At 33.2% G+C, this 16,910-nt stretch overlaps 1 protein-coding gene across 1 annotated transcript in view; it reads right to left on the bottom strand.

Moving 5' to 3' along the window:
* LOC108728707 (ribosomal protein S6 kinase alpha-5) overlaps positions 1-8,547 on the bottom strand; it is a 28,228-nt gene extending 19,681 nt beyond the window's left edge. Inside the window, 1 exon segment of the mRNA XM_018457436.1 lies at positions 7,743-8,547. Within this exon segment, the coding sequence (XP_018312938.1) occupies positions 7,743-8,358 (616 nt within the window). The 5' untranslated portion in view covers positions 8,359-8,547.
* Between the last annotated feature and the right edge of the window lie 8,363 nt (positions 8,548-16,910).

Below are 16,910 nucleotides of genomic sequence, written 5' to 3'. Positions count from 1 at the left end.
CGTGCGTGCGTGCGTGCGTGCACGCGCACACAAATATATAAAAAATGTCAAAAGTGGTCTTACCATAAATCATAAAAATGCATCTGGATTTTTTGCTGCCTTTGTCTTTTTGACAATAAGACAAGGTCTTAAAAGCAGCAAAAAATACAGATTGTCTCAAAAAGACAACAAAAGCAGCAAAAAATCCAGATGCATTCTTGTGATTTATGGTCTTGCTTTTGACATTCTTTTAGAAAGAAATCCATTCATCGTTTTATTTTTAACATTCTTTTTAGAAAGTACTTCTTTGCAGTTCTCTTTCAAGATTCAACAAAAATTCCGAAATTAAAAAGTAATACAGTATTTTCAATAACGTTCTAGATTTTTTTAAATAAACAAGAAAATGAATCATTTTCAATTTACAAGAATTACTAAAAAGTAAACAATATGACAAAAGTATATTTTTTTGTATACCTGTAAATTAAAAATGATTTAATTTTTTAACATAATTTTTTCCCCTTTTTAACTTTTAATGTAAATCCAGGAAAATTTTATTCGATTCGTTTTCGAATCCAAGAAGATTCGATTCGATTTGATTCAATTCGATTCGACTTTACAAGTGCTTGATTTGTCTTCCTCTAAAGCCTAATTTACAATGTGCGGCGTAAGCTTGATGTAAGAGCAAGAAATTAACCAATCACAGTCGAATCTGAAAAGAATAATCGATTGTGATTGGCCAATTTCTTACTTTTACTTCTTGCACCGAGTTTATTGTAGACCAGGCCTAATGAAAAAATACGATTCGAGTACATAACCTAGCATTGAGATATATAGGATATATCAAAGCAAGAAATGTACATAACGTTTTACTTAATGGTTTACTTACGTGATGTATGCAATGTTTTCTTAATATATGTAATGTTTTATTTGAAATTAAGAATTTCTTTTATCGATATCGATCAAGTTTGGCCGTCGTTCCAACATCCCCTCAAGACTTTATTATTAAAATTATAAGTATGGCAAGAAAAACCGTGCTGACTGACCTGTTTCAGCCATTTTGCAGAGAAAAGTTGAATTACAAGTTTGACGAAAAACAACACCATATCTGACTGGAAGAGGTTCATTTTTGCGCATTGCCTCTTCTTCTGCCTATGACAATATCAGAAATAGCAAAATCACACTGTAGGAATCCAAATTGAGGAGAGACCACTTTTAGCCCGTTCGATAACGGGTTTCCTGCAGTAGTGCATTCGCGACAGTGGCACATATATCCGCAACGGCTCAGGTTGCTTTCCGCTACACATGTACCAGCTGACTGAGACGATCATGGACTGGTCACCGTAAAAATTTCTAAAGGTCTAATAGCTGAAATTGTCCCCGCCAGAAGACTTTTCTTATTTCTAAGGGCGTAACTAATACGAGTCTAAAGGACTATCCCCTCTATCCACTATGCCACGTTAGAAATTCTCTTAAAATTTCTGAGAATCTAACACAAACTTGTTCCCCTTACCACTCATATAAGAAAGTTTTCTCTGGAGAAGGAGAGGCCGGAACGATTCCACGAAACTCTACAGAATATTTAAGCTGCCGGTGTGCAGATAATCGAATTTGCTAACCTTTAAGAACTTGAAGAAATTAATTACAATGGATATATTAAAAGTATGTAATAACTAATTTTTTTTTATTATGAGAGGTTTTTCTTCGAATTCTTGAAAAAAGTATTTGAACTCGCGTAGCTTTTATACACAACTTTTAATTTCAATTTTTCAATCTTATGACATTAAAAATTTTTCGTTATACGGAAAAGCATTGCGGAGAATTGTCGAATTATCTTCATTATTACAAATGAACATGGAAATCATTTTCGCGTGACTGTGACATCGATATCCACATACGTGGAGTTATATCAATCTTTGCTTTTATCGTCTTTCCTTATCTTGAAGCAGTCGCTCATAATGTAGCGATGGAAAGAGCAACGATAACTACATACTATGATTGTCCACAATCGCGAAAATGAGACGATAAATTGTTGCATCAAAAACGAGAAGTTTATTAAACAGCTTGGCGATTAAATCGTTATCTATTGCAATTGACTAAAATGCAGTAATATTTAATTTGCTCATTATATAAAGAACTAAAAATTGGATAAAAGATTTTAAAAATACTCTTAATTTTCATGAATTCTTCAATGAATTAGTAGTCAAGTCTTTGTTAGAATTTACTTTAAAATTGTCGTATCATGTATTTAGTTGTAGAAAATATCATATTTTAAATAAGTAATTTGCATTATATATCAATATGTGGCATTACATTACAATACATTCAAAACTTGATCACATTGCCATTATAATCGAATAATGTTTATTTGAATAACCGTAGTTATAAAAGCAGCAAGAAATCGTGTCTATAAAAACTATCGTATTAACCGTGTCGTAAAAGTGTGACTGACAATTAGGTCTGTATCAATTTCGTATCAATAATTCTGAAGGACATAATAATTCTTTTCCCTCTTCTCTCTCTCTCTCCGTTCAAAACAAAGATATGCAAATTGCGCAAAGATCTCGTTTTTATGGCTGCATAATTTCTTGATTAATAAGTGGTGTGTAGCTGCGTAATTCTGTGCTCAATAATTGAAGTATTTGCTGATCGAGCGAATATTACAGCTTTGATAGCACTTTTCGGTGCACTTTCGTAACAGAAACATTGCACATATTACGCCACTGGATGTATCGGGTGTACGTAACTGTAGTCGATACTCCTGGGCAAGATAATCGTATCGTGTCGCATCGATAAAAAATATTACAGCACTGTTCAACACATACGACAAATCGTCGTGTACATCGAGAGAACAAGCAGACAATGCTTTCGTTGATATTGATACATTTTTGAACTTATCAAGTTTTTTGTCCTCTCATCCGTGTCTAATTTCTATATTTTCTTTTGATAAAAATAAAAAGGAACTGTGTACGTACATTAGGACGAAAAGAGATATGTACACAAAAAATAATATTTGGAACGTAAGTTTTAATATTAATTTCTGGACAGTTTACTGAATTTTTAACTCAAAATTTAAAAATCTTCGCGATACTCAACCCGACTTTCTTTTCAATATATTTCAATGTCAATTTGCGATATGAAATTAGTCCGACACGTTGTAATCGGTAACATCCGTTCATGCTATCGTGCAAAGAATCAAAAATATACATATAAATATTTGAGTAAAAATAATTAGAAATAACTAAAAATAATAGAAATGAAGAAATACAAAGTTCATCCCTTCATTCTGCCGATATTTACCGGTTTATTCTTAAGTAACCTTATACTATTTATAGAAAACAAATAGCCGTTTAAATCCTCCGTATCAGTAACTCACGTCCCGTATGAAGTAAACACACATTATTAGAAAATGATCGAGTCAGTTGCGGTACGCTTTCCTGGCATCCACGTGGAAGCTTTAATATTTTCTTTTTGTTCATTAAGACCATCTTTCACGGCCATCCGGCACGAGTATCTATTACTTATTGCAGCTACGTGCCCAATCTCGAATCGTTTTAACAGAAACCTTTTCTTATTTCCGAGAATTCTTTTTATAAGCACGTATAAGTACATATATCCGTGTTAATATGCAAACAAACACTATCTCTCTCACTTCCTAACCGATTTAGAATTTTCCTCAAACAAAAAGCCTCGTTAAGAAAGTATCTAATCTATTTTTAATAATGTTCCAAATCTATTTTTATTTTTTTAACTTTATCTTATCAATTCTTTATATACACTGAAAGAAAAGATTGGCTGCTGCAGCAAATTAGATGGTAAAATATGGTATAGCATTTTAATTGGCTGCAACAGTCAATTTTTGATTACTGCAGTCAATTTTTGATCGTATTAGCCTATCCGCAATATCAATATAAGATTATCGAAATCTTTCACACCGGTGATTTCGATTGGCTAACGTAATCAAAAATTGGCTACTACAGCCAATTAAAAATGCCATATTTTACCATCTAATTTGCTGCAACAGCCAATCTTTTCTTTCAGTGTATCACTAAATAATCGCAAAAAATTAAAAAGAGATAAAAAATTTATTGTCGCAACAATAACATAAAAAATTATTAAAGCAAGATTTATTCAAGATTATCTATAGAAAATTAAGATTTTTTATCCCTTTATCAATTTTTCAGTTTCTATTTTTTATTCCCGTAAAACTAGAAAACTATTAATGTTCGAACAGAGGCAATAATTCTCGTTAATTAAATGTACCGTGTAACTGAGAGCCTCTTTACAACACCCATATCAATAGGCACTTCAAATCGCAATCGTTTTCGATTGCAATATTAAGTGCAATCAACATGCATGAACATGTTGTTGCGTCAAAGTTTTACGAAACTTTGGAAAACGCAACTGTCGAATTGTTTTTGTCGAAGCTGTTTTTGCGTCAATCGTTCAAATACTTATATATATTGTCAGTAATGCTTGTGTATATATTTAATCAGATCATTTCTCTCGTTAACATGTTTATGTTGAATACAACGCGCTTTTGGTACAACGAAAATTATATACGGACGATCGTTACATTTTACACAAAGGAAAGAAAACGCTGAGTTTTAATTCTTATTTTATCGAGCGTCACAAAGAAAGCTCGCACGATATACTCACGTTATAAACGTCATATTTACGTACAAACATGTCGCATCTTCCCGCTTATTTTTAGCGACGTGTGATATTTCTTCTTATGATATGATTTCTTTACCATAAATCTCAGTGAAACGTACGTGAAAGAAGAAATTACATTTGCCAGAACGTGTAAAATATACTTGCCGCGTTACTTTTATTATCTCCGATTGCTGGATCAATCCGACTTTCATAAACGGTTTCATAAACAGCAGCAAGTACCTATATTATATTTGCACGATAGCATAAAACGTTATATAATATAGTGTCTTATCTCTAAACAAGGATAGGAAGTGAAAGAGGCTATTCTGTGAATACGTCCGTACGCCGTACCATTTGTAATTGGATATTTTCGTGCTGACTTTCGATACGGCTTCTCATTGATAATAGTGGTTTATTTTTAGATCTCCCATAACACTTGCAAATGCAATACGGTTGTTCAGTGAGCGAACGACGAGAGAATAAGCTACCACCTTTCCGCATGTCGATTAACTTGTTTGCGCTCAAAGAAACACGGACTGTTGGAGCTTCGGTATTCAATTCTTTCGTTTTATATATATATATATATATAAAAGTAGATATTGCGCGGACAGAGAATACGAAACAGGACATTTCTGCGGATTATCGAGATCGTCCGCAATTTCTCGAACATGTTAAATGTCGAACATTAAATTATATATAAAATTACTGACGTCGAAAATAATTCTCGTAAAGCTCATGATGCGTTTTATAAAATTAAAACATCAGTTCCCGAAAACTTAAAACAAGCTTCCCTCGATTGAGAATAACACCGGTTTCGAAAGCCTGGCACAAACCTGCGCGTTTCAATCATGTCATGTCTCTCTTGTATATACCAGGAGAAAGTGATTAAGATCTCCCCCCTTCCTGTCGTGATATTAACTCTTCACCCTTTCGCTAAAAACGCGTATACGAAACTTATGCGGAACTACAGCAAGTATTAGGAAATAAATAACCCGTTTTTTTTTAATATAGAAATGTGTGGCACGAGAAACGATTCGAAAGACGCATGATTTAGTGTACTCCAGGGACAAGTACGCGTAACACTTGTAAGCGGAAATAAAAGAAAGCGAGTAATAGTTGATAAAAAATGATTTTGATTGCTAAGTCTTTGTGAACCATATAAATGTGACAGAGGAAAGTTGCAGCACGTATTATAATATCTTTTGAGGTGCATTCACACTCGACGCTATCTGATCAACACCAATCATTTTTTTTTTCAAAACGTGATCTCTCTCTCTCTCTCTTCCTCTTTCTCTTTTTGGCACAAACGTGAACGTCTGTAGTCTTTACGCATGAAGAATAATCACTCGACAACGAAGCGTAAGGTCGAAGTCCGAATTATTCGCACCAAGAGTTCACCGTTATGTGCTTACGTCTGAAGAAAATCATACGCGCCAGACAAAATTAATCATCAAATCAACAAATCTAAGTAAAAAATAGCCTAAGTATTGATCTTAAAACGTAGCAAACATTAGAAAAGTTTCAATATAGATGTGAAATCTTAAAAACACAATAAGGATTAAGAACATTTCATTTGAAAATATATATACACACACTTTTATATATATACACACATTAATCAAATTGAGGCTAATAGTATGAAGGCCACATGTATGGATTTATGAGAATTTTAGAGAAATTTTAGTTCTTTTTGTTCAAAATATGAAGACTACTTGAAAATAGGAAGAACATCGTTAAAAGAATATTCTTGTTTTTATATTTTTTTTACTCTTTTCTTTCTTTCTATCTCTCTCTCTTTTATTTTTCTTGACTACTTTGTCATGAGAATTTTTTATCTCTATCCTTTCGTAAAATTGATCGTATCAGACGAACTATACAATAGGGAAACAGATTTTCAGAATACAATACAATACAGAATACGTAAAAATTTGTAAGTTGAAAATTTATAATGAACTGCCGGTTTTATGTACTGACTCAAAACTCTCGAATATTTAATGACAGATAGGGATTGTCTGAAGTTTTAATGGTCTTAAAAGTTTAAGGTGTCTGAATTTTTAAGTTATGAAAATTTAATGATTTTTCATTTATTATATATATCATTATAATGGCTCGCCGTACTCTCAAAATTTCTTGGAATGAAATCTTATTCCAAAAGACTGAAAATATTGCCACTATTGAAAAAAAGTAAAAATATATGAACTCTTTTTCAATAGTGGTAGTATTTTCACTCTTTTGGAGTGTGAGATTTCATTCCAAGAAATTTAAAGAATGTACATCATTAGGCCCAGACTTAAATTTACATCTAAATTTATTATAAAGCATCTTAACACGTTAATATTAAAAACTATCTCATTTCAATTCTACATAATTTAAAAAGAATAATTTAAAAGGATAAAGGAATAATTTTAAATTCTTAGAATTCTTCAAATAAAATATTAGAATAAAGTACTTATAAAATATGTACTCGAATGCATCTAATGCATCCTTCAAAGTGCTTTTTGGTTTCATCATTTTCGTCATTTTAGCATCAAAGGAATAAATAGGAAGACATATAAAGAAGAAAACATATCTATTTCTCTTCAAGGAACCAAATCGTGTCTACAATAAATTAATACGATACATACCATTACAAATTACGAATTTTTACGATTACGAGCGTTGCGAATGCTGTGCTGCAACCCAGTAACGAATAAAGAAATATTAAATAGTCAGATCGATACCTAATGGGTTTTAAGAAGCCTGTACTTTATACATATGTATTTACGACCTGTTGAAGCCATTGCTAAATATCATGCACAGTAAACATTCGCTGGTCGGCATAAATTCCGCGTTTTAAAAATGCTACGCATTGCTTTTCCTTTATACGTTTCAATTTATCGTATCTGTTTTTCAGTTTAACGATGAGTATGCAAAACACGATACTTGATACGAAAGACGATTGTTTTCGAATTATCGAGGGATGATGATAAGCAAGTCTACGATCACCGAAGAACTAATCACCGGACGAGCAAAGTACGAATAATGAAAAGACATGATTTCTTGTGCGAGAATAAAAAGATCCATACGACGGCGATATGTAACATCATTATCATCGACAGAGATGGTTTTACCTGTGTCACAAACAGATATTTCTGCATTATCCCAATCTTCAACGATGGTACAGGGACTGGTTGCACACTCAACATTTGTCGAATTCTCCTTGGTGCAATCGATTACTTCAGGACTCTTGTGAATGTAAACGACTGCTTTTGACTTTTCGTGAACGCAGACCGGCGCCTCAGAGTCAATGTTTTTCTCGAAGTTTTCGGGAATACAAAGAACTGCCGAGGAGTCCTCGTGGGTATAAGCAAATTCCTTGGAACCTTCAGGATCATAAACTACCTCGGAAGTTTCGATTACATCACGTTTGGTTTCTTCAGGATGTTTGATGATGATGTCGTCTTTAGCCTCATCAGAGTCGTTAACGTCAAGATCGTTTATGTCCTCAACAAGACCAGAAGAAAAGGAGGATCCTTGCCTGCTCTCCTCCCAGTGATCCGATCGTCTGGTCTCATTGATGATCAAAATGCCGGCAGTATCGACGCTGAGAAGCGCTCCATAGTGATTGTAATTACTGAAGATGACGTCGCTTAAGTCACCACAGTTTTCCTCGAAATAACCGCTTTCCTTTTTCGATGGGATCGAGACACTGTCGTTCGCCTGCACCAGACTCTCATCTTCCTCCATCGCGAAATGGCGGACTCGGGGTACGGTTTATGCCGCGTACGTCACTGTCGTCGCGGCGCAAGCAATGTCAGTAGGAATAAAGATAAAAAAGAAGCAGGAAGAAAGAGGCAGGGGACGGTAGACCGGCAATCGACATATGCAAGTCGAACTTTTCACGTTAATGATCCCAAAGCGTTTCTTATTGTATTGTAACAAGCAGTTGCTTCAAGCGGTTGTAACAAGCGGTTGTAACAAACGGTAGAAAATTTTCTTCTGATTCTCGGTGAATAATTACTGATCGCGATTGTAACAATGATCTTTCGGAGAAAAAAACTCTTACTTAGATAATTCGATAATTACTGTCTTGTACCAATCGGCTTTGATTCTGATAAATTTTTTTTATTAATTTGTATCTGCGCTTTCGATTCTAGCGCGATCGCAGGCAGTCGGTGTTTTGGTCCTACTACTTCGTATCCACAAAATATAATATGGGCCATGTACGAGTACAATTTACATGTCGCACTTTGGCTGGCTCCTTCTCTGGGAATCCTTCTCTGGGAATCGGGCACTAATCAGTTGAGAAAACAATTATAATTTATCTCGACAAACATCGATATCGCAGGTGACGTAAACACCAACAGCTTATAGTTGCACCGTAGACCGTACTTAATTGTCCGCACGGAAGCAAACGCCGTAGCCCGTGATGATCCAGCAGAAGCGTCAGTTAAACGTAAACGTCGTCGGTTATCCTACTGACACACTTAGGAACCACGCAGCATGCGGCGGACGACACGCTCGCAGTCGACTATTCGCACGATCGTTGTCGAATGCTGGGGGGCCTTGACCAGATTCGCGAATATCTCTCGCCCCGTTTTCTTCAGGAGTAACGTTCATCGAGGATGTCGACGCGCTAGCTGACGAGAAGTCGCGTGCTTTGAAAGATTTGGGAATGCGGCTGCGAGCCTAATCGTGCGCGATCGCAATGTGTTGATTCCACACGCGCACTTTTATCGGCCTGACATTAGAATATAGTCTCTGACCAATGTCGTATCCTCGGAGTTTCCGGCAGCTACAAGTTCTCATCAGACGCTGTCTCTAACCGCGTTTCCAGCCAGATAAAGATGTCGATCACGGATACGTTGTTGTTGAATAATTCCGAGATCGAAGGTCGCGAGTGTGCGGAACATTCGCGCAACGATGAACGGAAGATGATGATTTTTTAAACCTCGTCTACTTGGAGTTAGTCTCGCTTTTATAAAACTTCACTTTCACCCGAAACGGGCCGTGTTTCGATAACGCGTGAGATCAACAGCCCGTGTCCTCGCGAAAGTAACGACCTCCGTGTTGCCGTAACAAGCGCGCGACACTGCGACAAGATTATCGTGTCCGTTACACGTATATACCATAAGAATTACACGAAGCGCAAACGAGACTCCACACGACGTACTCTCCCTGCATGATCGTTGTGGACTAAAGAACTGTGAAGAACCTGACCGATCCCTCCCTCCCTTCCTCTCCCACTGCGCGAGTACTAACAGCTGATTTGGAAAACACCGAGGCCCCCTCTTCAGGAACGGCTCTAGCGCAACGTTGCGCCCCGAGGTTACATAACGCGACTCTTTCACGCCGATCATGCAGAAAGGAATTTTCTTTGAAAAAAATCAAAATTAATGTAACGATTATCGCATATTTAATCGCAGTTGTATAATAAAAAACAATATCAAGGCACTTGTTATGAAACTGTCCGAAATGGATTCTAATCAAAATAATTCCATTTTCTCTAGAAAATAAGTACAATAAAAATCTAGGAAATAATTGAACAATTCCGATCGCAATCCATTTCGAACAGGAACCTTATTCGTGAAAAATATTGCATACAAAAATACTGGCTACGTTTACACCGTGCATTTAGGCCGCGGCCTATACAATAGATGTCTTTGTTTATCCTGTATATTAAACAAAGACACCTATCGTATAGGTTGCGAACTAAGCGCACGGTGTAAACATAGCCACTATTATAGGGAAATCTATAACATATGTAACATTTATTATAATATTTTCGTTAATTTGCGTATGCAACATTTTTCAAGAATAAGGCCCCCAGTTCCATAATATTACGAATTAAAAAAATATCATATGATGAATGGAATTCAGGCGTTTCTCACAGAGCAGATAACTCTCTGCTCCCTGCGTGCTACGCATTGACTGCAATAACGTTCTTCGCAATCGTGTAATTTATTTAAAGCTGATCGAAAAATACCGCCAAATCGAATACACTGTAAAAAAGCGGTATGTAAAATCACAAAAACAACATATATTCCATTAGAAATCGTGTGATTTTAACATTTATTTTTTGCATTTATACTTTAACATTTATAATTTTACATATCGTTTTCACAGTGTATTGTTACAGTAAAATATGAAAATTCGAATATTTCAGCAATATCTATTCGAATATTTATTCGATATCGTTAGTTAATTGGGTATAGCGAATGTAATTATAGTGAAATATTAAAAAAGGATCCATCATCATATAAATGATATTTGACAACAGTTCTTTTGTTTTTTCAGTTGGATTGACAGATACTTTCGAAAAGATTCAAAATTACATGATATTTTTCAAAAGATACCTGAGATTTTTTTACTATTCCTTTTAAAATAATTTTATTAAATTATTAAAGTAAAAAATTGAAAACATTTTAAAATAAGAATTTTATTTTCTTTAGTGATGGAATTTTTAAATAAAAAATTTTTTAATTTGATTAATCATTAAAAAAAAACTCAAAAGTTTTAAGACATAACTGTATGAGTTTTGAAAGCTATCGAAAGATATACAAAGTTTTGTTTTTAACATACTTTTTCAAGCAGATGTTGACTCAAGGTGTATACACAAAAGTTGTCTATTCGAACGAGTATACGAGCAAAATAAGCCACTCTATCTTGAAAACTATAGGAATACCATCTATTACCAAAACTATACACAGAAAAATATCATTTCACTACCAAGAAAAGTGATTACTCAGTTTACTTCTTTTTGCTTTAAGTGATAGTTACCTCTAACAAAAAATATATTCTTAATAATATTATTAGAATTATACATATTATAAATTTTAAAAAACCTTATTATCGTGTACTCAAAACAAATATTTATTTACTTATAAAAAATATATTATGAAATTTTATTATAAAATTTTATCAAAGAAGCAAACGTATATAATAAGCAAATTAAATTTGTTTTAACTTAATATTCTTGATTAAAGTATGTATTCTTACTAGAATTTAGAATATATTTTAAATAAATTTGATGGTGATAAATTTATGATGGATTTACGGATATATGAACTTTTGAAATACCTGAAACACACGGAGAGAATTTTCTTTTAAAATTTACCTTGAAAATATGGTAGTTGTGGTACGACACAATATTTTAAAGATTTTTTTACCATGCACTTTAGTAAAGTTAATCAAACTTATTTTATACTTTATTGTAATTTTATTAATGAATGAGAGAGGTTTACATTAAAATTCTTCGAAATACAATGTTGTCCTACGACTATCATATTTTCAGGATAAACTCTAAGAAAAAATTCTCTCCGTGAAGTAATTGATATTTAAATACAGTATATATTTTTCTGGGTATAATTGCCGACTTTTTGCCGGAGTCTCGTGCTTTGTTGCGATTCTCTTTCAAAAATTCACCAATTGAAACGATCAAATTTCAACGTTTACAGAACGTTCAAAATATAATAGAAAAGAGAAATTTTATGAATTATTAACGTTTGATAGCATGACAAAACGTAATAGTACAATAAAAGATAATATATTAAATTTTCCTGGAGAAAATATGTATAATAGATTTTAAAGTTAACTTTCTTGAATAAAAGAATCACATTTTTCCGATGACGATGATTAAAATGAGATGTAAAATTTATGAGAAATATTTAATATTACAGTTTAATATTACGTATTTACAAAGGCACAGAACTATTCAATTCATCGCTTACAATCGTATAAATTTACAAGCCAATAATGCGCTTCGCTTCAGTGTTCAAGCGTACGGGATTAAAGTTCAGAAAATCATCATCGTGCTCGAACTGGCTTACCTTTGACCTTTCGTAAATATTTCATGGGGCTTCAGTGGTAGTATGTTAGTATGGAATTTCCCTTTTAGTGCACTAGAAAGAGTCTGGCTGCATTAATCTGGTTGAAAATGAACAAATCAGAATTTTCTAGTTGAATCTATTTTAATTCTAGCATTGTGTGTGAAAACGAGAATTCGGATTGATATGATTAGAATCTTTTAGTCCAGTCATTTTTAATCAGAAACTTTTTTCAGTGCATACAACTTTCGATCTATCGAAATTTAAAAAATTATCGTGATTGCTATATTAAGCGTGTGATGCTTATTACATGTAAATAACGCGACTTGTAAATCACTTAAAATTAAATTACATAAAAATCATAATGAAACTATCATATCCACATATAATAGTAAATTATAATAAATGTAAAACGTTAATCAAAATCAGCATTTGTTTCGCGCGATTATTTACCGTGAATTTCCATCTGCAATCAATATTAATACAAGTCTTCTTTCTATAAAATTAAAAAATACGTATATTTAAAATTATTTATATTAGTCAAGAATTTCATAATTATTATGCAAGTATTTTACGTTTAAATATTTTTATTTCAGTGATGGTAATTGTAACAAGAGATTATTTGTAATTAATTATATAAATAATGAACCGGGAATAAAATTTATCAGTTCGGTATTTCGCCAACTTACCAATTGACAGTTTCGTTGGCTAAAAGTCGCAATTTAACGACGATGTTCGCGCGGTGAATTGGATAATATTCATGCAGGTTTGTCTCCGGGAAGCCAACATCGATGGAACCGGCTCCAGCGATATCGTTTATCGAAAACCCGACGACGAAGACGACCGGCTTCACGCATTTTTTCATTCTCAGCGAGAACAGGAATCGCGGGTGTGTTCGTAACCAAGGCGACTTAATCGTGTTCCGCATGATAACAGCAACTATGTCGACATTTGGTCATTTGTAATTTTCCGTGAAGAAAAATAATAAATAGGATTCTTCTGCGGTCTAAAGATTCGCATAAATACCAAAAGTAACAACAGATCAGAATACTGCACGGAAAATTAAGCAGAAATGATATATAATAAACAATTATATATTAGAAAATTATAACTGATAACTTTACCTTTCGAATAATATTATTATACATTAAAAGAATGATTTTGCTCAAATATCTAAAAATTTATTTAAATACAGATCTGAAAATAATATTGTTAAATTATTAAAATAATTAGCAATTTTCTCAAACATGATGAGCAAAAGATTGCAAAAAGTTTCGACATTCTAGCAACCAGTTTGTGTGTCCTACATAATTATTTTAATAGTCCAACAAAAATCGTCTCTTCCGTGTATTAATATTATACTGAAATGAACAAAATGATCTCCCAAACATGAATATACTTAACTATCATTACTACAAATATTGTACGCAAAATGTACATAAAATTGTTGAAAAATTAGATGAAATACATAGAAAGAACGGTATTGTTAACGGTATCTACAAATTTAGCTAGATACAAATCTAAAAATAATTTTGCTGAACCATCAAAATAATTATATAGGACACTCATAAACTGATTGTCAGAATATTTTTTTGTAGCATTGCTAATCATATTTGGACGGCTTACATTAAAACAATTACTTATTTTAATGGTCCAATAAAATTATTTTTAAATTTGTATGTAGCTAAATTTTTAGATTTTAGGAAAACTATTTTTTTCATATAGATTTAGAGAGACATTCGTGAATAACTCTCACTATGAGTCATCATTAAACAATTGCTTAAAGTAAACAAATGAAAATCAAGAATAATCGAATAAACTTTGAGATATATATTTCATTCCACCATCAGCTTATATATTTTCTTAGCTTCGATTAACTGTTTACCGTCTTTTAATTTCCAAATATAGAGTTAGGGGATTCCTAGAAGTAATAAATGACTGAATCATTTCGTGACTTTGCAGTTTCCTTCATCTCTTTGTATAGCTTGTTCGTAGAAACTTGTAATTGTTACACGTAATTGTTGAATAATTGTAAATAATAACGTCCGTATGGTACTCAAGTAATATTTAAAATTAAATATCAGGTAAAGTATACATGTATCAAAAAGTTTAAGGAAAGATCTAGACTAGCGAAAGCGCAGAGAGAGGCAAGGAAGAGGAACGACGCAGAATATCCCTCAACGAGTTCGTATACATTTTAACAGGTGGCGGCACATTGTTTCTGTTGTTGAATAAATAATCGGCTACGACGTTAGAACCATCAAGATACGCTGAATCTTAATCAGTGGCGTCGGTCCACGATGTAATATTACACTGCATCACGATAATCGCGTTAGTGCACTTGATTGTATCTCATATGATCGTCGCATTCAATTCTTCCATTCTCTCTTTCTTTTTCTTTTCTTATTTTAAGATGGCACACTCATGCGTGATAATAGTGTTAAAATTTATTAAATCAAGTACTTAATCTAATTGCAGCACTCAATGTAATTAACTTAACAGCAATAGAATTCTTTAAGTTTGTATATATACATATATATATATATTGATATTAATAAATTTATGGTATTCAATAAGACAGGAATTTTTTGATACTGTTTAGTGTAATCGTTTAACATGTCATATTTTGGAAAAAGTATTTTAAAAAAAATTAGAAGGTCATGAAATAAACGATAATATTTCTTCGATGAAACTATAAACAAATATTTTTCTCAGCTTTGGTTGCCTTGTGATAGACAATTTCACAATATCTTTATATTATGTAACTTCAGTGATACATGAGATATTTAAAAAAAATTATATCATTTCGCCAAAGTACAATCTAAATAAACTATGACACATAAATGTCAAGCAATATTATTGCCATGAAAAATCTATCGATAACTTTTCAGCCAAGACGATGACCTTAAAATGCTTTCTCAACCGACGATTCTCTTTCTTAACTATTTCTTACCTACAGTTTAGGGATGGAAACGCTTTAAGAGTTATAAAGCAATAACTTTCTGTGCCCTTTCTTTCTCCATCCGTTGTAAGAAATAGCTTTAGAAAAAGGTTACTCCGGAGGATCAGAAATATGTTTTCAGGTATCGATCACTAGATGAGAAAACAGGTGATGACAAAAGGGACAAAAGTTTTGACCAATCGTAAAAGAAAATTTTTTTTGCCGATTGGCAAAAAATTTTTCTTTACAATATTGAAAGTATTCAAACATATTTAGTGATCAAGTCACTAAGCAAATGACCGCTGCTAACGAGATATATTGCTTGAAATAAGAAGAATAAGAGCACGATGAATGAGCTCTTAACAATGAGGGCAAGTTTTTAAACGACACATGTTAGATCAATATTTTTTCTTGTAAAAATATTGACGAAAGTTCTTCGTACAGACAATAAGGCAATCAGGTAAGGCGTATTGGTAATCCAAATGATACTTTCACATTGGCTACGTTTACACCATGCATTTAGGCCGCGGCCTATACAATAGATGTTCTTGTTTAACCTACAGGATAAGCACATTTTTTGACAAAAGCCGACGCACGTGTTTTTCATATTTGGAAAAGATTGGAAAATAGAAAAAAGAAAGAAAGCTTAAAGAATTTTAGTAATTAATATGAGATGAGATGTCTGTTTTTTTTATAGCTGTGAACTATAGCTGTACACAAGAATGTATTGCACACATATATTTTTTTAACAAAACAAAAAATTATTTAAAAATTTCAGATTTTTTTACATTGCATTCAACAGAAAAACACCTTTGCAACAGTTGTAAAATTTTAACATAATGGGGTCTTATCCTTAGTGCTTCTCTCTCTCTCTCTCTTTCATTGGATCTAAGTACATGTACGAGGGGTACTATTTATATTTTGAGCCTAATAATAAAAAAACAGTAATTTGTCATTGAAAATGACTTTATTGTTTTTCAAAATATTCTCCTTTATGATCTATACACTTTTGCATGCGTTCGAACCACTTGTTTGCACCAATCGACACGAGCATCTTTTTGAGATTTTGTCAGATTATGTGGGATCCAACGAGAACAAACCTTTTTCACGGCTAAATGATCATGCAATATTTTATATATGCTGGTGGAACTAATGCCTAAGGTCGTCTCAATCTCACAGTATGTCACATGACGATCTTGCATTATTAGTTTTTGCACAGCATCAATGTTTTCTGACACAACAACTGATTTTGGACGACCTTCACGACTTTCGTCGGTGAGCGAACGGCGACCACGATTAAATTCGTTATACCAGCGTTTCACAATGGCAAAGGATGGGGCTTTATCGCCAAAAGTGGAAGTAAGTTATCGATGCACTCCTGTCTTGATAATCCACGTCGAAAGTCGTAATAAATCATTGCACGAAAATTTTCACGAGTTAATTCCATTTTTTCGCTGAGACACAATTTTCAAGTGACTGTAAACAATACAAATCGCGCTCAAATAACAAAACGTTCTGAAGAAGGTTATGGT

Source organism: Mycetomoellerius zeteki, unplaced genomic scaffold (assembly GCF_001594055.1).
Source record: "Mycetomoellerius zeteki isolate Tzet28-1 unplaced genomic scaffold, Tzet1.0 scaffold636, whole genome shotgun sequence".
NCBI classification, from domain to species: domain Eukaryota; kingdom Metazoa; phylum Arthropoda; class Insecta; order Hymenoptera; family Formicidae; genus Mycetomoellerius; species Mycetomoellerius zeteki.
The sequence above is the reverse complement of the archived record's forward strand: the minus strand, read 5'-3'. Positions and strand labels throughout refer to the sequence as shown.